The 23,581-nt window shown below is 41.7% G+C and overlaps 1 protein-coding gene across 3 annotated transcripts in view; it reads left to right on the forward strand.

Moving 5' to 3' along the window:
* The window catches only part of GLDN (gliomedin), a 35,501-nt gene that overhangs the window by 5,579 nt on the left and 6,341 nt on the right, over positions 1 to 23,581 (forward strand). Inside the window, exons 2-8 of one of the 3 annotated variants that reach the window (XM_048865806.2) lie at positions 699 to 750; positions 3,378 to 3,395; positions 8,727 to 8,834; positions 12,140 to 12,295; positions 13,457 to 13,576; positions 22,309 to 22,392; positions 22,486 to 22,611. In XM_048865806.2, the coding sequence (XP_048721763.1) occupies positions 699 to 750; positions 3,378 to 3,395; positions 8,727 to 8,834; positions 12,140 to 12,295; positions 13,457 to 13,576; positions 22,309 to 22,392; positions 22,486 to 22,611 (664 nt within the window). The remainder of the gene's footprint in view (positions 1 to 698; positions 751 to 3,377; positions 3,396 to 8,726; positions 8,835 to 12,139; positions 12,296 to 13,456; positions 13,577 to 22,308; positions 22,393 to 22,485; positions 22,612 to 23,581) is intronic. The other 2 variants (XM_048865809.2, XM_048865807.2) reach the window with 2 other exon arrangements.

A 23,581-nucleotide genomic window follows, 5' to 3' on the forward strand; every position in this document is an offset into this window, starting at 1 on the left:
AGGCATACTTACTACAACTTAAGGACATTGTTATAAAGATGGTCTTATTGAGATGGTGAATTGTGGCTCTTTCTCGATTACAAGTATCCAAACAAATGCCCCAATTATTGTAGTGCCACAAATGGATGAGGTTCCAATAATCTAATTCCAAATTCACATGCTGCTCTGTATTATGTCAAGTGAAGAAATTAGTAAAAATCACCTTATAGATCTGGTAAGCAAGTTATGTTGCATGATGGAAAATGACCCATAAATGGACATATGTATGAGTTAAACACAGATCATATTTGGCTGCTGCTGGCTTTGATAATATTTGATAACCTATCTCAGATAGAGAGCCATGAAAACCTAAGTGAAATAAGGTGTAAGTTTTTCTACCCAGACTGCATCCAGAGATGTGCCCATCCAGTATTTTTTTTAAATGCTGTTAAAATGGTACAATACACAGATTTTTAAAGATAGAATAATTGACAAATACATATGCCGGTCTTCAGAAGGCCAAAGTTAAGGCCTAAATAGTTCGCTCACATTCTACAAGGTGGTGTAGTTGTAAAGTAGATAATTTCCCCAACTGCTTTTTGCACAGCAATCACACAGAAGAGTGAAGTGAACCATAGAGAGGTTTTGTTTGTCCTTTCTGTAGAAACTGAACCTCAGTGCACTGTTGTGAATTTTACATTTTACTTCTGTAATATTAGGTCCGTGTGATGGTGGATTTATGTAACAGCACAAAAGGGATATGCTTAACAGGTACGTTTTCAAATACTACTATAGTATTATGCTGAATGCTGTATGCTTGGTGATGAAATAATTTTTGGAGGAAAAATTGGCTTGAGATAATTATAGGCTTGTAGGTCTAAAATTATTATAGGAATGATACTATTGATCTGATTAAAAAGTCTCCAGAGTAACATTGTTCCTGGGGATGTTTATTTCCTAGATAGTTTTCCTATCACTCTTGCAGAGCTCATTACGGAATTGGGATCTCAATAATGGTACTTAATAACTCTCGGCATCTTCGAGGTGCTATACAACCATTAATGACTGGAGCTTAGCCTTTTGATTCTAGATCAGCATGGGATGGACAACCCAGAGGGAGGGAGGGCCTTGTATCACTGTAGCAACTGCCATGGCTAAGGTAGGAGTGGAAGTAGTGGACTCTGAAGGATGATGATAGTCATATCATGAGACTCTAAGGTTGGTTTCTCAGAAATCCATAGGAATTTCAAAATACTTGATGGCTGGGGCAGGCTGAAGGCATGAGAAGTTTGCATATGGTCTGGGAAAACAAGAAAATGTAAAGCTTTAGCTACTCCAAGGGCTCTGTCTTGGCTTTGCTAGCCAAAGTATATAGAAGACTGAGATGCTGGAGCTGATATACGTACTTGAAAATGAGAAAATAAGTAAACCACTTAGGTTTGGAAACCAGTTCAGTAAAACAGTTCAGGCCATTTGCAGTTGGTATGAACTACTGATCCAACAGGGTTTAATATCAATTTAACTGACCTGAATTCAAAATGAGTAGAATTTTGTGGGAAATTTCCCCTGTATGGATCTGGCCTTGATTTATTGGAGACAAAACACAAAAACTCCTTTTGAAAGCGCAGGTGAAATTTGACTGGAACAAAGACAACTCCACTGTCAAGTACAGCTTAAATGTATCTTGTGTTGGGTTCCAGAATTCTGACTTCACACTACTCCGGGGCCTGCTAAATCCCTTTCTATGCACTCCCTGAATCTTCATCTTAGTTAAGCCCACTCCAACATTGGCTTTAACAATAGCTCACTTACACGGTAGACATTACCTGTCTTCGTTACATTGGCTACATTTCAAGTACTTTTCCTATTTATCTATCTGATAAAAGGACATCTAGGGTCTTCAGTGAGTTCAAGATGACAAAGTGAGTGAGAGTACTAAGGAAAAAAATTATCTGCAGTGAAAAAATCAGGCATTTCTTGGAAAATTGACTGAAAAGGGTATTAAAGGGTATTGAAAAGGTATTAACTAGCATCTACCAGCATTATAAAAAAATCAGTGCAGATTTAGTGCTGTTCTAAACTGTGCTTCACTTTTCCGATAAAGCTTTTTAATGAATGCTTAAAATTGTCAGGTTTAGTGTCCGAGATCTGTTTATTTCTTTAATTTCTATGTAGAATTTTAGAAAAAGATTCTTTGTAGCCCTGGTAAAAATGTTAGTACAGAGAATTTGGTTCTTTAATCCCAGCAGTAATCTCTCTTCTTATCTTCCAACTTTCCCCAGTTTTTGATCAAAGTATGTTTTACCAGAAGTTACATAGAACAGATAATTCTTATTATGCCCTGTATTAATTGTTTACTCCTGCCTCATGAGAATTATGGGCATGGAAGTCATGTACAGTAAGGACCCTTTATATTGCTCTGGCAGGGCAAAGTATTAGCATAGGCATACATTGTAAAAGCTACCCTAATTTATGGGCTCTCAAGTGATAGTAGCACTAAGCTTCTCTTCCATGGAAAATGAATGATAATATTTTGCATACACCTAGTGGAGGTTTGTTTTCGATGTAGTTGAAGTCACAGACAGAACAGACTTCAACAGCTTCCACTGGAATGTCCTGTATTATACATATCCCTTGAACTACTAGAGTGAATCCAATTTCTAGTATTACCAAACGGTGAACTCCCACAGGCAACCAGATCCAATCCAAACAGAGAACAATTACAAGTAAAAGGAGCCTGTTTGTTATTTAGCCATAAAGTTATTGCGGATTAGAGAGGAGAAAATATTTAACCATCCTATTTCAAATCTCTGAATTCCTGCTGATTACCCAGGAAGGTGTGTACTTTGGAATGGATATTCTCTAAAAAAAATTTCTCATGACATTTGCAACGTTTAACCTGAGACACTGTAGACCTGTTCTTCCATTACCACAACCAAAGCTTTAGAGAACTCCTTATGAGGCACTAAGAAATGTAAACATAATAATTAATGGATGATTTAGGGGCATATTTGTGAAAAGGCACATAAACACCTGTCTCCTGATTTAATTCATTCAATAGAATGGAGAATTCAGAGGCCATTCTTGTCAAATTGTTATCACTGGAAATTTAAGAAATGACTGGGCTTGGCATATAAAGTGGGTGTTTTGAAAGATTATCCTCACAAGTAATTATACAGCAAGTCTGGCTGGATCTGCACTAATGCTTCAGTACTTACTTTTAATTCAAAATAGCTTAACCCATAAGTGCCTCTTCAGAAGTTTGAAAGTTCTTTTCTGTCTTGTTTTGGTCTAATGCTAATCAGCTGAGTTTAGTGTTGGTTTTACTTGAGCTGCCAAGTTACACTCACCATTTTTTCTCTTTGTTTCCCGTGTTCTTTTGCTTGTTTTTGGTTTAGGCCCTCCAGGCTCCCCAGGTAAGATACCTTTTCAGTTGTAATACTGTAGGTATGATGTTGATTCACTTGGTGGTTTAAAAAATATTTGTATAAAGACATACCCTAGACAAAGCGATCTCCAGGTTAGTGTGAGAGAGGGGTGAATCAAAAAACATTCTTTTCCTGAAGACTGGCCCTGAGTCTATGAACCAAAGTTTCCTAAGACTAATAAGAAATAAGAAAATATCTGGATGCTGAACATCTAGAAGTGCTTCTAGCCTGACTGTATGATGTGGCGCAGTGGTATAATGTTTATGTCAAAGAGAAAAAAAGACTCTGCTCTCCTCTCTGCTTTTTCTTATGATATTTCTGTTCCGCATCTGATCATTTCCCATTCATTCTTGTTTTGGCTGAGTGCGGTGAGCTCGTGGTACCCAGGCCTGCCTACCAATCCACTGCTACCCATCTGTTAGCTATTCCAGGAGAATGAGAATAATTTTAGCAGTTCTACAGCATCTATAAGAAGATCTCAAAATGCTTTGCAAACATTCACAACTTTAGCCTCTCCACGATCATGTGAGGTATATAGTGTCGTTATCCTTCCAGTGATTAGATAGCCTCTTGTTGTACTCCCTTCCCCTGGACAGTGAACTCCCTCCCCCCATTTTTCAGTAAAATTCAGCCTGTCCTCAGCATTTTGAGTTTTAAAATGCAACACCTATGCTGTTTTATAGTTAGACTTGGAAGAATTCGATTTTTATTGGTAAATGTTGGTAAATGTCGATTTCACCATAACAAACATGCAAGGACAAAAAATATTTCCATCAACGATAATACAAGTTTACAGGTAGAGAAAGTAAGAAAAATGCTGCTTCAGAACTTATTAGAGTTTGACTTAAGGATATTTTTACACTTAGTATCTATTGACATATATTGATAATTTGTTCTTTAGTGGTTTTAAAGCTTTAACTTTTTGAATCTCAACATCTCCTGTTATCAGTAATTATTGTCTGAACCCCCCATTGGCTGATCCTCCTATAATTTCCTGCAACTCTGAAAAATTAAATAGATAAAATAGGAAAAATGCTTAAAAATAAACATCAACATTGTCTGTTGAAATAATAAACAAACAGAATTCTGCCAAACCAATTTATAATCAACAGCAACATTCAGCACTCCTCCCCAGCAGAGGGTGCTGCTGTAGGCTCTGCAAAGCCATTCTCCTAGCCCCTGGGGAAAACAGCCACAGCAGCACTGCCAGAAGGAAGCTGGTGATAGAATTGCGGGGCGCCACTCCCACACTGTTATAGGGGGAACCTGGCGGGTTGTTTCAGAATCACCAGCCCAGCGGAAGTAGGTCACAGCCCAGGAGCTGAGGGAAGGAGGTCAGTATGGGAACAGGCTTATTGTTGGGGAAAGAGTGTCAAGTGTATATTTATTTTCATTTTGACTATCTGGTCACCTCAATTGTCTCCACTGTACAGATAAGAACACTGGGGAACACCAGGCTTAAGGTCACACAGAATCTATTGCAGAGCCATGAAGAGAGCCCCAGATACCTTAATTCCCAGTGCTGTACTTGAACCACAGGCCCACCTTTCCTCCTTTGCGCTGCTACAACCATCCAGAGTTTCCCGTGTCTCTACCGTGGCTGTCTCAGAGTAGCAAGAAGGATTATAAATCTGAGATCGTCTCCCCTGCCTGCCTGCCTACGCTTTTGGTGCTACCGCTGCCTCTTATTCTCGTCCTATTAGGCTAGGTTCCCCAGGAAGTTCCAGCTGCTTTGTTCCATTTTGGTGATGCAAAGCAGCTGTAAACCCAGTTTAATTAACTGGCTAACTAAAATAAGTGTATGGCAGAGTGTCACAAAGCTGCTGGAACATACTGGAGACTCTTGCCCTTTAAATTTATTATACCATTGTCTTTATATGAATGTTTCTGAATAGGATCCACTTTGCAGAATCTTCCAAACTTTATTAGTAAACTGACCCACATCAAATAACCAGGATACTAATCCCGTAATGTCTGTTTTCCAGCATGAACATTTTTTCTGCGTAAAATGATCTTTCCCTTCATAAGGCATCAGTTGAATACTAAAGATTATGAAACGCATAGTGTAAACTATAGCTGCACTGTGTGTTTTCACATGACAACTTACATATATGTATTGTTTATTTCATGATTTTTAATATTTACCTGATGCCTTATTTAATTTGGGACCACTTTGCACAGAATTGATCTAATAAATAAACATATAATATGCGGTAGTGCAGTGCATGTGTCATGTAGTTGGATCAAATGGCTGTATGTATTTTGATCAGACATCTTCTTTGGCTCCTAGCACTGAGCTATCTCTTTACACAGTGAATGGGAATGGTGCTGAGGCGCCTTAGTTTGTAAGACAATCAGTTTATAAAGAAACAGCAGCCATTACAGTCTCACCAATTCCAAAGTTTAGGCCCAAACTACATACAGTAACTCCTCACTTAATGTTGTAATTATGTTCCTGAAAAATGCGACTTTAAGCGAAATGATGTTGAGCAAATCCAATTTCCCCATAAGACTTAATGTAAATGAGGGGGTTAGGTTCCAGGGAAACTTTTTTCATCAGAGAAAAGACTATATCTATATACACATACACACACACACAGTATAAGTTTTAAACAAACAATTTAATACTGGTACACAGTGATGATGATTGTGAAGCTTGGTCGAGGTGGAGGAGTCAGAGGGTGGGATATTTCCCAGGGAATGCCTTACTGCTAAATGATGAACTAGCAATTGGCTGAGCCCTCAAGGGTTAACTCTCACACAATACAAGGCAGCAGGAAAGGAGGGAGGGCAGACAGAGACAGACACACACACCCTGTGTGTATTTGAGAGATAGAGATGTGCATTTCCCCTTTAAGTATGAAGAGTGGCATCAGAAGTACACTGCCTTGTTAATTAGATCAGCAAGCTGAGACCAGACCACTGCAGCCCCCTCCATCCGTGTGTCCCCCCTGCTCTATGGAAGATGGGGTAAGAGGGATGCAGGAGCAGGGAGGAGGGGGACACCCTGACATTAGCCCCCCTCTTCTTCCCCTCCCCGGCCCCCACAGCAAGCAGGAGTCTCAGGGAGCATCTTCAAGGCAGAGGACGGGAGCAGCACATGGCAGTGGGGGGAGGGACAGCTGAATTGTCCACAATTGGTAGCCTGCTGAGCAGCTGCTGCACAGGGAACTTAGGGGAGCGGGGAGCTGATGGGGGGGCTGCCGGTCCACCCTGGTTCCAACCACCCACCAGCTAGCTCCAATGGGCTGCTCTTCCTGCAAGCAGTGGATGAAGCAGGGGGCTGCCAAATGATGTTAGAAGGGAACATTACACAACTTTAAACAAGCATATTCCCTAATTGATCAGCAACGTAACAACAAAACAATGTTAACCGGGATGACTTTCATTGAGAAGCTCCTGTACGCTTACATATGTGAGGATCTCATGTAAATTAAACGTGTGCATGAGCCTTTGCATGATTGAGGCCTGGGAAATTCCTCAAAAAACGTAGCTTTTAGAACAAATTTGAAATCTTTGCGGTTCACATTCTGTTTCCCGCCATCCAAGTACAAGTCGTGCACTGCTGAATGTTTTCCATTTTATTCCCCTGCTGGTCCTAGAGGCAGGGATGATTTTCAGTGAAAAACAGTTATTAATTGCATAGAGTAGCTTCCATTTATTTGGACATGCAGGACTTTTAATTCAATTTCTTTTTTAAACAATGGTTTAAACTTTTGTGAAAATCTTTTGTGAAACTTCGAGAAGCTTCATAAAATCCTAAATTTAAGAAAAAGTTGTAAAGTTTCACAAACTGCTGGGTCTTGCTTTCCTAGTTAAAAGCCAAATGCCAATCTTCATGCCAAATTAGATTAGATGGGGCTCGGGCATGGGAACAACACAGGGTTTGCTGTATGGAATTTTTTAACTCCAACACAGTGGTTTGGCAGGGGATACTTGTACAGATGCATCTATGAAGTGAGCTGTAGCTCATGAAAGCTTATGCTCAAATAAATTGGTTAGTCTCTAAGGTGCCACAAGTCCTCCTGTTCTTTTTGGACTGTAGTAGTGATCATAGCCCCCGTTGCTGCATGTGCCCCATGTAGGGTTTTTGGCTGGTGGGCTTTGACCCACTGGCCACTCCTCTGTCCTCTAATCCCCTGCCTTATGTGTCCCCCCAGAGAGTTGACAAGGTGCACTGCGCTATGCCACATAAGGGTTGTGCAGTTGTATTTGTGCTTCATCCACCACTCAGCAGAACTGCACTAACTTTATTGTATTTTGGGTCTTGTACAAGGGGATGCTTCAGATTTAGCTTAAAATGCTATCACTAAGCACTTGTTAAACATTAAACACATGAAATAGGGTTTAAGCAGCGTTTGCTTAAGGAGATAAGTATGTAGAACTGAACTCCTCTGTTTTAATTGGCTACATTTTAAAATTTTGGCTGGTGATTTTTCTGTTTATATTTTCCTTGTCCTTATCTCTCCTCATTTTATTTTTGATTTCTCTTCCCCCTCAAGCAGCTGCCAGGCTACAAGAGTGATTACTTGCCTTCTTTCCCTGCTTTTGTAATTGCAGTTTTTCCTAGAACCATTTTCTGTTAAGTATCTGGCTCTCTTCCCTCCTGTATGTGGGGTCCAAAGGGTGGTGGAGGGGGACAGACCACTTGTAGTGCCCTCCCCCATTACGTCAGCCCAACCAAGTTTTGGAATTACTTAATCCTACCAGTAGGTAGGTAAGTGTTATTCTTATTTTACAGATAGGCTGACGGGCACTGAGAGAGGTTAAGGTTACAACACACATGACTTGTCTAAGACCATACAGTCAGAGGAGAGCAGACAATTGAACTTCTAGTCCCTTCTTAGTGGTTCTCAACCTTTTCCATTAAATGACCCCAGAAATAACAACAGAAAAAAGGTTTGGGGACCCCCTTCCAGAACTTTGGTTTCCTTCTCCCATCTAGTCATAGAGAAAAGGAGTGTGGTCATGATTCCACTGGGCCTCTTCAGGACCCTCATTTTAAGAGTCCATGAACAAGACCCAAACTGCTTCTCTGTACTGTTCTGGAGGCAAAAGATGCAGCACCAATTGATGTCAATCACAGTTTTGCTCAAAGATCACGGGGAAAATATTACCCTTTACCTTTAAGCTAGGACTCATGCTTGGTTATCAGAAATTGAAGGCCATTGCACTGGAATGTAGGACATGCTACGCTCTGAACCCAAATAATGGCAGGTTCTAAGAACTGCTGATATACAGTAAATGCAGTGGATTTAAGGATGAAGTGTAAATAGTATTTGGTTAATGTAAATTACACTCTCCTGTTGGTTTGTTCAGGACCTCCTGGACTTGATGGATTACCCGGCTACAATGGATCAGATGGCATCCCTGGCATCCCAGGGCCAAAGGGGGAACCAGGAGTAAATGGAAGAAGAGGAAAAATAGGTACTTTCCAGACATATCCTATTTTACCCAAGAGTTCATTAATATTATACACAAGTACAGTTACTTATAGACTCTGAGCAGAGGAAATAAGTTTCAGTATATGTATTATTATTGCCAGCCCCATCTTTTCAGGAAACCAGGAAAGGTTTACACATGTTATAGACTATGGGAGCTCCTCACTTAAAGTTGACCCAATTAACATTGTTTTGTTATTACGTTGCTGATCAATTAGGGAACATGCTTGTTTAAAGTTGTGTAATGCTCCCTTCTAATGTTATTTGGCAGCCGCCTGCTTTGTCCACTGCTTACAGGAAGAGCAGCCCGTTGCAGCTAGCTGGTGGGTGGTTGGAACCAGGATGGACCGGCAGCACCCCCATCAGCTCCCCGCTCCCCTAAGTTCCCTATGCAGCAGCTGCTCGGCAGGCTACCAATTGCAGACAATTCAGCTGTCCCTCCCCCCACTGCCATGTGCTGCTCCTGTCCTCTGCCTTGAAGCTTCTCCCTGAGACTCCTGCTTGCTGTGGGGGCCAGGGAGGGGAAGAAGGGGAAGAAGAGGGGGCTAATGTCAGGGTGTCCCCCTCCTCCCTGCCCCTGCATCCCACTTACCCCATCTTCCATAGAGCAGGGGGGACACACGGATGGAGGGGGCTGCAGTGGTCTGGTCTCAGCTTGCTGATCTAATTAACAAGGCAGTGTACTTCTGATGCCACTCTTCATACTTAAAGGGGAAATGCGCATCTCTATCTCTCAAATACACACAGGGTGTGTGTGTCTGTCTCTGTCTGCCCTCCCTCCTTTCCTGCTGCCTTGTAGAGTGTGAGAGTTAACCCTTGAGGGCTCAGCCAATTGCTAGTTCATCATTTAGCAGTAAAGCATTCCCTGGGAAATATCCCACCCTCTGACTCCTCCACCTCAACCAAGCTTCACAATCATCATCACTGTGTACCAGTATTAAATTGTTTGTTTAAAACTTATACTGTGTGTGTGTGTATGTGTATATAGATATAGTCTTTTCTCTGATGAAAAAAGTTTCCCTGGAACCTAACCCCCTCATTTACATTAAGTCTTATGGGGAAATTGGATTCGCTTAACAGCGTTTCGCTTAAAGTCGCATTTTTCAGGAACATAACTACAACGTTAAGTGAGGAGTTCCTGTACCAATAAGACATATAGTACCCAGTTCTGCTCTCTCTTCTACAGGCATAACTCCCGTTGACTTCACCAGCTTTAGACCAGTGCCACTCCATTGACTTCTATGGACTTACTCCTGATTTACACTATACTGAGAGGAGAATTTGGCCACAGTCGATATACTCTAGAGAGTATAGTACAGTCCTAATTAGAGAGAGAGAGAGATCTAATGCAGTTTAATTAAATCTTAGCATTTTCCACATGTAAATAATTATTATTAATGGGAGTTGTGTTCTGTCATTGTAAGAGTTTTTCATTCCCCCCCCCCCCCCCATCTATGGCCTTGAGACCACAGCTAGCCTTTGAAAAGGTTTCAGCAATTTGGGGAGACCCTGTCTTTATTATATGTCACCGTGACAGCAGGCAGGTGTGCACTCAATGTGTGAGTGGAATGGAGTGGTGGCAAGAATGCTGCTTTACTTCCAAAGGAGCTGGCATGACTGCCTTCCTTGTTGGCAGTCTCCGCAAAGTGGCCATTGATTGAATGGGCATGGAGGCTGAAGTGCCTTTGTTCTAAGGGTGTGCCTTAGAAGCTATTGTCAGGTTGGTATGGGGAAGCTTGAACTGACACTGCCTGTGTGGTACCAGTTCCATGGAAAAGCAGAAGACTTCAGTCTCCAGGGCTGAGATTTTAGCTCTTTTCAACACATTTTGCAAGTTAGAAACCAGGGGTGAAATTTGGGCCCTATTGAATCCAGGGGTAGTTTCACTATTGAATTCAGTGGAGTCAGGAACTCTAAGTATATTCCCCATTTCACTGCATCATTTTAAATAGTTGAGTTACATGTAAAAAACCCGAGGTTCTCTACAATCAGTAGCCACCACCAACCCACATGATCTATTTCCAGCTGACAGCGATTTATACATTTACAGCTCCAATGCTAGCACAGCTTTGGGGAAGAGGAAGAGACGCAGACAGGACAAAATATTGGCACACGAATTGTGTACAAACCCGTCTTGTTCATTTTTTCCCCCTTACTGCAAAATGTGCTGATGAGGTGGCTGGGAGTCATAAGACTCAACAATAGAAGATGTTGTTGAATATTTTACTCAATGGTAATCAGCTGCATAAAGTATATGGACTGATCATGCTTGTAGCTAGTGTGGAGGCAGGATGAGGAGGCAGCACGAGGACATTACTAGGAAATGAAGGCTGTGCTCTGTCATGATGTCAGAAAAATAAAATGTGAAGAACACAACAAAGGTAATTTTACTAGAAAGGGAAGGGGTTGTTTTCGTTGGCACAAGTTATTAGTCTACCAACAATGAGTGCAGTGTTGTCTTAAAAGAAAGGCAAGCGGAGCTGTGTAGATGACTGTTTAATGCCCTGCAAATCATGGTCAGCATCTGTGAGATAAAAGAAGCATTAGGAGAAATTGTTTTCCTAAATGCTAGAAAAAAGTTAGGGATCAGGAAGGCTTCATTGGCTAACAAAGAAAGAGAAATGAAAGAATGAAAACAAAGTTTTGTGTGTGTGTGTGTATACGTATATCCATATAGGAAATGTTGTGTACTAAAAATAATGATGAAAGAAGGAACTGTGGACTAGGGGCTAGAGTAGACAGCTAGAGGTCAGTACTCCTGGGTTATATTCTAGTTCTGAGTGGGTTCTTGTCAAAGACGTTTCCCTCTTTTTCCTTCCCCAAGTGATAACAAACTTATGCTAGTGGACTTCAAGGTAAAATAATACTTACTTTTTTTTTTTTAACCGAATACTCCCTCCTCACCCAGAACACACTCAGGTCATTGGGTGCTGTGGATGCTTAGCACCTCAGAAAATCAGAACCTTGGTATCTCAAGCCAGGCTTGCAATATTAGTGAACACTTCTGAAAAATGTAGCCTTTGGGCTTTATGCATCATATACCATGTATCCTAACACGTTTTATGGATAGTGTATATGATTTGGCTACAAAGCTATGTTAAATCATAAAAAAATGGCTCAAAGCCACAAAACTGAGGAAGTTCAGAGTGAAGAAAACAACTGGGCTGGTACGGCATAAATAATACATGATGTGAGTTTCAAAAATATAAAGAAAGGTACGTTGACCTTAGGAATGACAGTCTTATAAATGTATGTACTCCCAGTAATGGCGAACAAATTTCTCATGCCTAGGTTTACCAGGACCAAAAGGTGATCCAGGAGAGAAAGGAGAAAAAGGAGACCCTGGTGAACTGGGCTTACCTGGCAAAGATGGGATGCCAGGAGGAAAAGGTTCAAGAGGAGCGAAGGGGGACAAAGGGGATGCAAACAATGACGTGATATCAGAAGGTAGGAAGAAGCACCCTTAAGATCTCTCCTGCAGCACAGAAATATACAACACAGTAAAATAGACTACACTTCTCTAGTGCTGTAGTGTTCTGCAGGCCAGTGCCACACACTACCATTTATAGCCGTACTACCACGGTATTTCTACCGTACCTGCATTCGCGCTTTCATGGTCTTAAACATGGTCGTCACTTGCAGTGACATTCCCACAGGCCTGCTGGGGCCTCAGGAGGTTCCCAGTAAAGAGGAACTATAGCAGTTCTGTGGCATGGGGAATGGCTAGCAGGTGCACAGGAAGACTCTGCACACCCTGTGCTCAGCAGGGCTGGGCTGCATCTCACCCCTGGGCAGCCCAGCATGTAGGAGGGTTTTGAAGCAGGCTGGTAGAGCTGTCCATGGGATTATGCTCCCCAGCCTAGTGTAGTTCCCCACAAAAGCCTTTTTACTCAGGCTTTGGGCTGTGTGAATTTCATCCTTGTCCCGTACATTTTCACATAGTAAATTTCCTCCTACTCTCTCACAGTGTAGTTTTTTCCTATTAGAAAATGACAGGCAGATTTCCACCCAGGAATGCATGCAGGAAGCCCATTGGCAGCTACAAATAAATGCTGCCTAAAATTATAGCACTGTAGCCTCTGATGCTGAGAGCTCAGAAAACAAAGTGATATAAGGCAACGCTGCTTTAAATTAAAACTCAATGTTCTCTCCATTCTTCCATTGTTGCTGTTTCCCAGGCACTGAAAGGACCTGGAAACCAGTTTATTTGTGACAGTGGGACAAGCACCAGGCTTATTTAAAAAAACTGGGTGCTATTAAAATCGATGTCTGTCAAGAGCAGACAGGATACCTAGTGCTGCTCTGTCACTGCAAAGCCATTTGCTCCCTTGTAAACACAAATGAGGAGAGGTCTCTGTTTGGGAATAGACAAGCATTCAGCTTGTTACTCCTGCAGTGGATATCGCTGCTGGATGGAACTCTGACCAGCTCTAACCAGTATCTGCTGAAGCAGGCCGCTGTGCTGGGGTCATTTCCAGGTATGGGTAAGGGCTTTAGTTCCTGCAAGTCTCTCTCAATACATCAGATCCAATGCATACAGTGTCCCTTGCTGAGAGGAGGTCTATTCACCTCCAGCAACTGTAATAATCTATTCTGCTTCCTACCTAGGTGCAAAGGGGGAGCCAGGGCCCCCAGGACCCCCAGGGCCACAAGGTCCTCCCGGGCCACCAGGGAAGCGCAAAGCAAAATCCCAGGTTCAGGAGAACATGTACAGCAGCAAGTGCACAGGTCAGTGTTGGTGTCTGGGGTATCCTCCATTATTCTCATGCTTTCCTTTATGGCAGGTGCAGGATTACACCTGTTATAGGGCTCCATTTCCACTAAGCACTTAGATGTGTGCTTAACTCTGCTAGCTCCACTGAGACTACTCACATGCTTAAAGTTAAGAAAATACTTAAGTGCCCTGGCCAAGATGAGGCTGTAATCAGTCTCTATAGCAACCCCATGCTTTCTCAAATTTCCATGTGGTGTTCTCTGCTGGATGGAATAAGGGTGGAACATAAGTGAAATCTCTGAATTACGAGGGGATGGGGATTCAAGAGTTAACTCCCAAGAAGGGTAACTCGAAAACAACACATCAAATATCAATAGTGTGTGCTATGGGAGGGAAAGGCTCTGAGAAAGCTGAATGAAAATAACAGTAAAAATTTGAAAATAGGTGTTGGGGTTTTTTTTTGTTTTTTTTTTGTTTTTACAAATTTTTGCTAAACTGTTGTCTTTTATACGCCAATCTTAAATATTCATGTGGTGTATGTATGTGTGCGGATATTAACTGTGTAGTGAAATGCCTACTCAGCTGCTGAATTGAGTTAGACTTGAAGAACTTTTGATGTTGGAGGAGAAGGTAGTGCCACCCTCAGAGACTGCATGTCCAAAAGAAATGAACATGGGGTAGGGTGATGTCCTGATTTTATAGGGTCAGTCCCGATATTTGGGGCTGTGTCTTATATAGGCGCCTATTACCCTCTACCCCCTGTCCCCATTTTTCACACTTCCTGTCTGGTCACCCTAACATGGGACTTTGCATCAGGAACTCCTGAGTTCTGTTTCCACCTTTCCTGGTCACCGGTCATAAAAATACTGTACAGATATTATTTAGGTAGGTCTCGTGCACCTCCAGGAGATACAACTGATTCCATTTTGTAATTACTTTGGGGAAATATCATTGATTCCATGGTACAGCTAGGAGAACTTAGGCTCGACTGGGATGGGTGATTAGCCCAACATCACATGGCAAATAATTGTCAGAACCAGCATGTAAAGCCAAGTCTTCCTCCCTCAGCCGAAAATGGGGCTTTTTACCCAGTGTACAGGGCCCAGTGGGCTGAGGTGTCACCCGTAGTTTGTAATTCTTTTACGCTTACAAGAGGCAGTGTATACATGACAAATATGTAACAATGATACTTCATGCTCTTCGTTTACGTAATACACTCCTTGCCATTGTTCTCTGTCCTTAGTCACAGTAGCATATAATAAACAAAGCATTTATCCATGTTTTATAAAGATAACTCTTTTTTCAATCAAAAATAGATTGAAATTATGCCTCATAGCTGAAGTATATTTAAATCTCTGGAAGAGTTCCTCTTCGCTATGCTTGAGCAGTGTCCTATCAATTAGCATTCTTCCATTTATCCTCTTCTCCACCAGAAAACTAGCAGTAAACAACTTGCTCTCTACGCAGCAGGAGTATTTCGTAAAAGAGTTGACAGTTATAAATGTGCTGAGCATCTTGCCACCCCACCAGAGTTTAATACAGGAATAAGATATTAGTATTCTTTTCAGCTAAGCACTTTTGTGGGAAGGAAGGGTTGGTGTCAGCATGTTATGAAAGAATGTATTAATATCTATTATTGCCTGTCTAAACTAAATGCTTCCTTCTGTGCTTGGCATTTTAAACTGGCTTTCTGGATATATTTGAGTGTCTTCTTTTTGTATATTTAGGAAGGAGATAGTTTTTAATAAAGAGAATGAGGTGTTTTATTGGGTATTAACATTTGCCTTTGAAAATAATCACTGTCTAAGTACTGAGTGTTGTTGTTTTGAGGGACCAAAGTTTTTTCAAAAGTGACTATTGATTTTAGATATTTCAGTTTTTGGGTGCCCAATTTGAGACATGGACAAGGAGCATGTTGCTCAGAAAGTCCTAAGCACCCACCCTCTGGAAATCAGGCCTTTTAAGCTGTCTCCAGTTGAAATCACTCATTATTATTTAAACTCTCAGCCACGATCATCACAGGACACTCCTGTGGAAAAAAATGGCAGAAAATGAAATTTTAAGGACCCAGTTCTAGTCATTTCCACATCCTGGAAGAGAATGAGCCAGATTTTGCCAATGGAGAGTTGGCACAATTAGAAGAGCTGGAGGTGATGACTAAGAGACTCAAGCAGATGGGTGCTGGAAGCAAGACAATGTACTGTGATAATCCTAAAAGATCTCAGCTCAGAATAGCCACAGGATAAGGAAAGTAGAGAGAAGATACTACAAAACCATCACATTTGTCTTGCTTAGTCGCTTTTGGGAATGCAAGCAAACTTTTCCTCTTGGGTCCTCATAATGAACCCTGCTGTCCTGTTTTCCCTACATGCACAATACATCCACTGAAACCAATGAATATTTCAGGCTTTATAGCAACAGTTGAAATCTTCCTAGTGGATCTGGGAAGAATTTTGCTGAGCAGATGATGTCCCTGTTTAACGAGATCAAAGTAGTCCACCCCAAACTCCATCAGAAGATAAATGCTGTAATTGCTATGTGGAGATGCAGAATAAGGTGAATTTAATAATGACTAATGGAAATAATCTGTGAACATGCTTAGTAAAGTGGGTTTTCTTCTTTAGTTTTGTAGTTTAGCTCAAAGGTGAATGTCACAATAACTTGATGCTGTCATTAATGTTGAAGCATGTGGAGCTATCATTAGATCTCACCATTAATACTGGATTTCATATTCTAGTAATTAGGGTTGCAGTGGGAACATGGTGTTTTTTCAGCATTCAGGACAGAGCTCTTGATAGTTGTTGGGAGTAATGCTCTCGGTTTCATCTTGTGCCATTTCAGCTGCTGTAGCCCTTTACCTTGCTTTGTCTGCTGTGTCTACCATATAATTTATCTAGTGAAAGGAAGATAACTGGGGAAGTGGATATTAACAGCCATTAGCAATGTCAGCCTTAGGTTAAAGGACTTCAGGTGAACCAAGGCTAGTACTTGCTTTAGAAATATATATGTAGTTTTTCTCACTGTGATTCTGCAGCATTTGCTAGGATGAAAATGCAGTTCTTATTATGAGCTGTCACTGTAAGTAGTTAACGGAGTTAGTATCAAACAGAGTATGTTTCAATCTCTTCTTTTCTCTTTCTTTTATTATCCATGTTCTGATAGTACCGATCAAGAAGCAGAGTTCCATTGTGCTAGGCATTGTACCGAGAAGTGACAAAGACAGTCCCTGCCTCTAATAACTTCAAGTATAGGTATCAGACAGGAGACAACAGGTGGACTAAACAGACAAATGAGGTGAGAGGATTAGGTAACAATAAAATGAACAGTTTAGCAGAAGTCTGACTTCAACTTGAAATATAGAAACACAGGAATAAACAGATCAGAATAATGGGCTGTCTAATCTGGTATCCTGTCACCAATCTGATGCCCCATCCAAGGTCCTTTGGAGGAAGATGTAATACCCTCCCAAGGTATGGTTTTGCAATGTTATGCCTACAGAAGGAGTTTATTTTTAACCACGGCAATTCATGGTTAGTTTATGTCCTGAAACATCAGGGTTATATTGAGATAGTAAACATTTTTATCCTAGCTAATGTAACTCTGTATATTTTTTAATCTGTCCATTCTTTTTTGAATCCTTAACAGCTCTTGGCCTCAATAATATCTTGTGGCAGTAAGTTCCACATGTTAATTGTGCACTTTTTATATACAGTGTAGGCTTTATTTTACTAACTCTTGACACAATAATCACAGATTCCGTATCTTGTTTTTGTTAGCACAATGTGAATACAACATTGCAATTTAGAGAAACGGCCGCCTTTCAATCCACACAGTGTTTCTGGTAAAACATTGATAGTTTTGATCAATTTTGCAAAACACTTCATACTATCACTGGCTGTCCACAGGTCCCTTACCCTGCCAGCACATCTGTCTAGTAAACATATATATGTGCTAACTTAATAGTTTAACTAACTAAACTAACTTGTTACATTTTGTGTCCCAAAAAGGAACCAGAAAAAGACAACTTGAAATTAAGACGATGGTTTCAGATGCTAATACAGATACTAAAAAGAATCTAGTTAGCTAATATTTTTAAACAATTAATAAAGAAAACTTGATTTCCTCAGAAAGAAGACAATAACTAGTTAGGAAATGCATCTCCGAGCATGTTTTGTATTAATAGTGTTGCTGTTATTAACTGTTTAAAAAACTCTGACCAAACACACAACTCCCCACCCCCATCCCTCCAAAAACAGTGGTTTTAGTGTCATATAAACTCTATTAACCTCAGACAGAATATTTTATGGTCAGAATATACAGGGTGCTAATCTTTTTTGGACAAGGTAAGAAATGAAAATTCCAAATGGCAGATTCTCAAGTTGTGGTTTATCTCAAAGTGCAAAATATCTTTTAATCTTAGCTGCTTTTCGTTTCTTTCAGCTAAAAGTTCATGGAGAATATAACTATTCTCAAACCCAAATACTGCACATTCATCAGGAACATTGACTTGGTCCTTGACTGTTCCACAGTCTCAGATAAACTGCCATCTAGGAGAGCTGCTTGTACAGTTAACTACATTAATTAGAATTAGTCTGGGAAGCATAAACTTCAGGGGTGTAATTTCTTAGCTCTGGGGAGCTTTTGATATGAGAATTTCAAAAGATAATCAAATCCTATGTATCTGGCTCCCAGTGACTGGCAAGTATAAGATACAATATTATTCCAAACTAGCCATTCTGCTTCTTGCGAAGGGTTCAGCAAAGACAAACATCTGTGTTGAGATATTAAAACTCTTTATTAGAGTATTCAAAACATGGAGGAGGCTGAGATGTTGTGCTGTCTTGGTTAATATGGTAGAGACAGAGATGTTCTATTCTCACTTTTTTACCGACTTTCTGTATGACCTTGGGCAAGTCATTGAACCTGTATCCCAGGGGTGGGCAAACTATGGCCCGGGGACCACATCCGGCCCTTCAGATATTTTAATCTGGCCCTCGAGCTTGGGCCAGGGAGCAGGATCTGGGGCTTGCCCCACTCCGGTGCTCCAGCCGGAGAGCGGGGAAGGGGCTTGCCCCTGCTCTGCACGTGCCATGGCTCTGCGCAGCTCCCGGAAGCAGTGGCATGTCCCCCCTCTGGCTCCTAGGGGGCGCCGCACGCTGCCCCCACCCCAAGTGCCACCCCCACAGCTCCCATTGCCTGGGAACTACGGCCAGTGGGAGATGCAGGGTTGGCATCTGCGGATGGGGCAGAGCACAGATCTGCCTGGCCGCGCCTCCACATAGGAGACAGAGGGGGGACATGCTGCTGCTTCCAGGAGCTGCTTGAGGTAAGTACCACCTGGAGCCTGCACACCTGACCCTCCTCCTGCATCCTAACCCCCTCCCCCAGCCCTCATCCCCCTCCTGTCCTCCAAACCCCTTGGTCCCAGCCCAGAGCACCATCCTGCACCCCCAACCCCTCTACCCCACCCCAGAGCCTGCAGCCCCAGCTGGACCCCTCACACCTGCACCCCAACCCCCTGCCCCAGCCCGGAGCTCCTTCCTGCACCCTGAACTTCTTATTTCTGTCCCCATCCCAGATCCCACACTCCCAGCTGGAGCTCTCACCCCCTCCCGCACCCCAATTCTGTTTCATGAGCATTCATGGTCCCCCATACAATTTCCATACCCAGATGTGTCCCTCGGGCCAAAAAGTTTTCCCACCCCTGCTCTATCCTTCCTCCATCTGTACAGTGAAGGTAACTCTAGTTACCCTTTTTGGCACAGTACTTTGACATCATGGGATGAAAGGGGCTGTATAAGGATTACTAGAGTCTGGCTGTGGACACTTCCAAAAGCCACATCTGGATTGAGTTGTTGGGTCTTTTTTGAGATGGGATGTCTGTGCATCTGCTCTCAAGGGTGGACAGCTCTGACCTCATCACCCAAAACCAGAATCCCTATGCCCTTTGTAAAAGGATGGGGTAAAGTATGATTTCATTTGCTCATTTTGTATCAGAAATCCTCCATATTGTGCTGCACCAGAGGTGGGAGTGAGGGGCATGCCAGAGGAAAGAGCAAGAAGCACTGCAGGGGAAATGGATCAGTTAATCTATTTCTTCCTTCCGGAGCGTCAAGCTGCAGTTGCATGCAGTTCAACAAATGCACTGTTTTAATGTAATATTTGTATTACCTTGATGCCCAGGAACCTCAATCAAGGCCCCATTGTATTGTACTGTATGAACAGCTAACAAAAGACAGTCCCTCCCGCAAAGAGCTTGCAACTGACACATCAGACAGGATAAAATAGTGAACAAAACAGATCAACAGGGTGGCATGGGTTGGGAGAATGGCGTTACAATGAGCTTGGGCTACCTCCAGCCATGCTAAAGTAAAAACAGAACTGGGAACTGTTCCTTAGAGAGGCTCTCTGTAAGTGAATCAAAAATGGGTCATAAATTGGTGCTGAAAAGGCAGCTGTGGCTTTGCAGAATAAGTAAAGGAGCCTGAATAGTTTAGGGAACATTACAAAAGAACGTTTTAAAAAAACAACAACAGAGTTCTTTCCAATAGGAAAATGTTTCCAGCTTTGTCTCTGTTCTTTTCTTTCTATGAACTGCTTTTCGGGGGGGAAGGATACATAGTGCATAAGCTCCCTTCCTCCTCTGCATTGTTTACAATTAAGAAAAGAAGCAGTGTAAGACGGCTGCCCCATGTTCTGTCAGCACTAAGCCAAGCTCTGGTGTGCATTAGTAGAGGTACTCTCATTAAAGGCAGGAATGGGACTGAGCCTGCTGCCCGCTGAGGATACCCCCTCTTGTGGTTTGTAGCTGTTTTACATGTGAGTTTATCAGCCTCTAGTGTTCCCAAACAAACATTCTTCATCATACCAACGGACAAGTTGGACAGCTGCCTGCCGTCTCATCTGCCTCAACTGTAACGGTGCCGCACATGCTCCCTAGCAACTCACAGCAAGGCATTTACATTTCTGTTGTTTAACAAAATTATGTAGTCCCAAAGTAGACTGATAGGCTGAAAACTTTTAAGGAGGGAAACGAAACCAGCCCAACCTTCCTATCAGGGTAACGAAGGGAATAAAGGCTGCAGTGGTAGTGAACACTCAAATGAGTTCCCCTGTAAGTCAAGTTGTATATTTCACTGCATAGTCCAAGGCAGACAGAAAGGTAGAGTGTGAAGGTTTTAGAAATCGAACCCTCTGCTTCTTCTGTAGGGGTGGAATCAGCACTTCTTTCCCCTTCTATTGCTTTTCACCCTAAATCCAGAGATTTTCCTCTGTAGGGGCCCATCTGGCTCAGAGAGATCAATCAGTACAATCAAATGTGGTAGGAACTGGCTCAGAAGTGTACAGCTTCAAAGTACTACACAAACACGTTACAGCCACCCCATAGGTAGATAAGGTGGAGACCATTATCTTGTTCTTTGATTCTCGTCTGTCAGCTCAGCAGAGACAATGGGGCTGAATGAAATCTCTCCACCACTTTCTGTCTTGTGCCAGCATCACTGCTTCATCTGGGGACAGTTATAGAGAAGCCAAATAACTTAGACAAGGCCATTGAGTGAGCCAGTGGCAGAAACAGGATTAGAATTCATGGATTCATAGCTCCAGTCCTGTGCTCAGTCCACAAGATTGTGCTGCTTCTCATGACACTAACCTAATGTCAGCAAGATGTAATTCCATGTGGAGGAACAGAGTTTGGGGCTCTCTTTGGGTTTGTCTACATGGTGCTTTAGTGTGCCCCAAAGAGATGTAAATATTAGTCTGCACTAGCGTGATGCACTCTAACTGTCCCATGTAGACCATTCTGGCATCTACTAAAAGTTCCCTTGTGTGTTTTAATGTAGTCCTGTTTCAACCAGTACTATGTTAGTGTGCATTAGTGAACTTTCAGTGTGCATCAGTAGGGTCCACATGGACCAGTTAGTGCATGACATGCTAGCATGGACTAAAATTTACACCCCTCTGATGTGGACTAAAGCACAGTGCAGACAAGCCCTCTGACTCCTTGCTCCCACGAAGGTCTGAGGAAGACTTTCTTATTTGTAAAAGGGAGAGACTGCATATAAGATGTTGCTGCATCAGGTATGAGAACTGTGGAAGCATAAGGCTCTGGCTGCAGCTTTGCACACATACACCTAGGGACAATATGCCATACTGGAGCAGACTGAAATCTGTGAAAGGGCGTATGTGTGAAGAGAATTGCTTTTTATATTGAAATAGTGGGGAGGGAAGACTTTCCCCATGTCTGGCTTCTACGCCTGTCTTATTATTGGATGCATTACTAGTCACTTATGTGTATTTTTAAGTGTAAGGATTTGTTTGACAAGTGCAAAAAGTATTTTAATTTGGTTAATTGACATGTTTAGCTTAAAGAAAGCAAGAATTATTGTTTTAAAGTGCGATAAACATGGAAGCCACATAGCATATGCTAGTGTTATTATCCCCAAACTTATCTTTATAGCCAACTTTATAAAATTGCAATTCTCAATTTTGACACAACCTTAACAAGTGACAAATGGAGGCGGATAAGTATTAAACTGAATGATCTGTATTTCATATTCCACGCTTTTTTTTTTTTTTTTTTTGCTTGCAAGAAATCTTGATATATAAGAAACAAAGGGGCAGATCCTCAGCTGGTATAAATTGTCACAGTCCATGCACTTCAGTGGAGCAGTTTACACCAACTGACAATGTGCCCCAGATCTGTCAAACCTATTCAGCGGTTTTGTTTTCTGTCCCCCAATTTTAGGTGAGACATGTGCCATACCAAATGATGACACGCTCGTAGGAAAAGCTGATGAGAAAACCAATGGGTACCACCCAAAAAAAGCTGGTAACTTATTCTAAATATGATGCACTGTTAAAGTCTACTGTTTACTTGCAGAGGTTGGGGGTGATCCAAATTTATTTTTCTCTTTGCTATTAGAATGCGTCATTAAATCAATAGGAAGCCCCACTGAGATGGGTAAGATACAGCAAACATTTGGAACATGGATGAGGGAACCTGCAAATAGAAGTGATGAACGAATTTGGCTTACACTGCATTTTTCAGGTACCATGGGTATAATTGTGGATAGATTGCTCCTATATTGCTTTTTCCTTTTTTCAGCCAAATCAGTATTTTTAGAAATATAGGTGTGTAAAAACCTGTAATGAGTGAAAGTGAGCTTTAAAGTGGCGAGGTCTGTTGCCCCACAGGTTGAAAAGCCAGGAGCAGTACTGCACAGTGGAGGTTATTTTTAAACCCAAGTAGTATAATTTTTTCTTCTTATAAACTAGGGCTGGAACAGTCCTCATTGTCTGCCTAATAATTTATTAGTATAACCTTTTAAAAGGCCTTTGTGCCTTAAATGTGCCACAGCATCAATGACTTTCTCCTGTGACTTCCTTACCTTGGCTCACAGGGTCATGTGACCCCACCTTAGCCAACAGAAGAGTTCTGGAAGAATAGCAACAAACTTGAATCAGTGTGAGTGGAGGGAGGCCTCAATTTTTCCAAGTCTCGGTCACATTTTTTTGAAAACTTCATCTGCTTTCATAATATATCTGGACACACCTATTGGAGCCTCAGGAAAGGTATTCATTAGCACTGCTTGGAAAATGTGGAAGGGCTTTGGAAAATTTTGACTTTTCAGTGGAAAGAGGAAAAATTTTGGCTGAAAACCAAACATTTTTCAGCTGAACTGCTTTTGGGCTTTGACCAAAAAAAAATTAAAAAAATTGTGGAAAGCAGAAAGTTTTGCAAAAGAATTCCTTCATTTGAAAAATCCAATTTTCTGTCAAAATAGTTTAAAGGGAAAGTTTTCAACCAAGCCTAATTTTAATGTGTCTTATTTTTGTTCATTTTTACATCAATCCTACCATTTCCCTGTGACTTCAGTTTCCTAAATTGTGGCTCATAAGTTTAAGGGTTTAAAAAAATTGGGAAAAAAAAAGAGAGAGAGAACAGGAAAAACATGGAAATGGGCTGGATTCTGAGTGACCTGGGTCCCAGTCCACTGTTGGAGAATCCAGATGCTTCC

Source organism: Caretta caretta, chromosome 10, assembly GCF_965140235.1.
Source record: "Caretta caretta isolate rCarCar2 chromosome 10, rCarCar1.hap1, whole genome shotgun sequence".
NCBI classification, from domain to species: Eukaryota; Metazoa; Chordata; order Testudines; family Cheloniidae; genus Caretta; species Caretta caretta.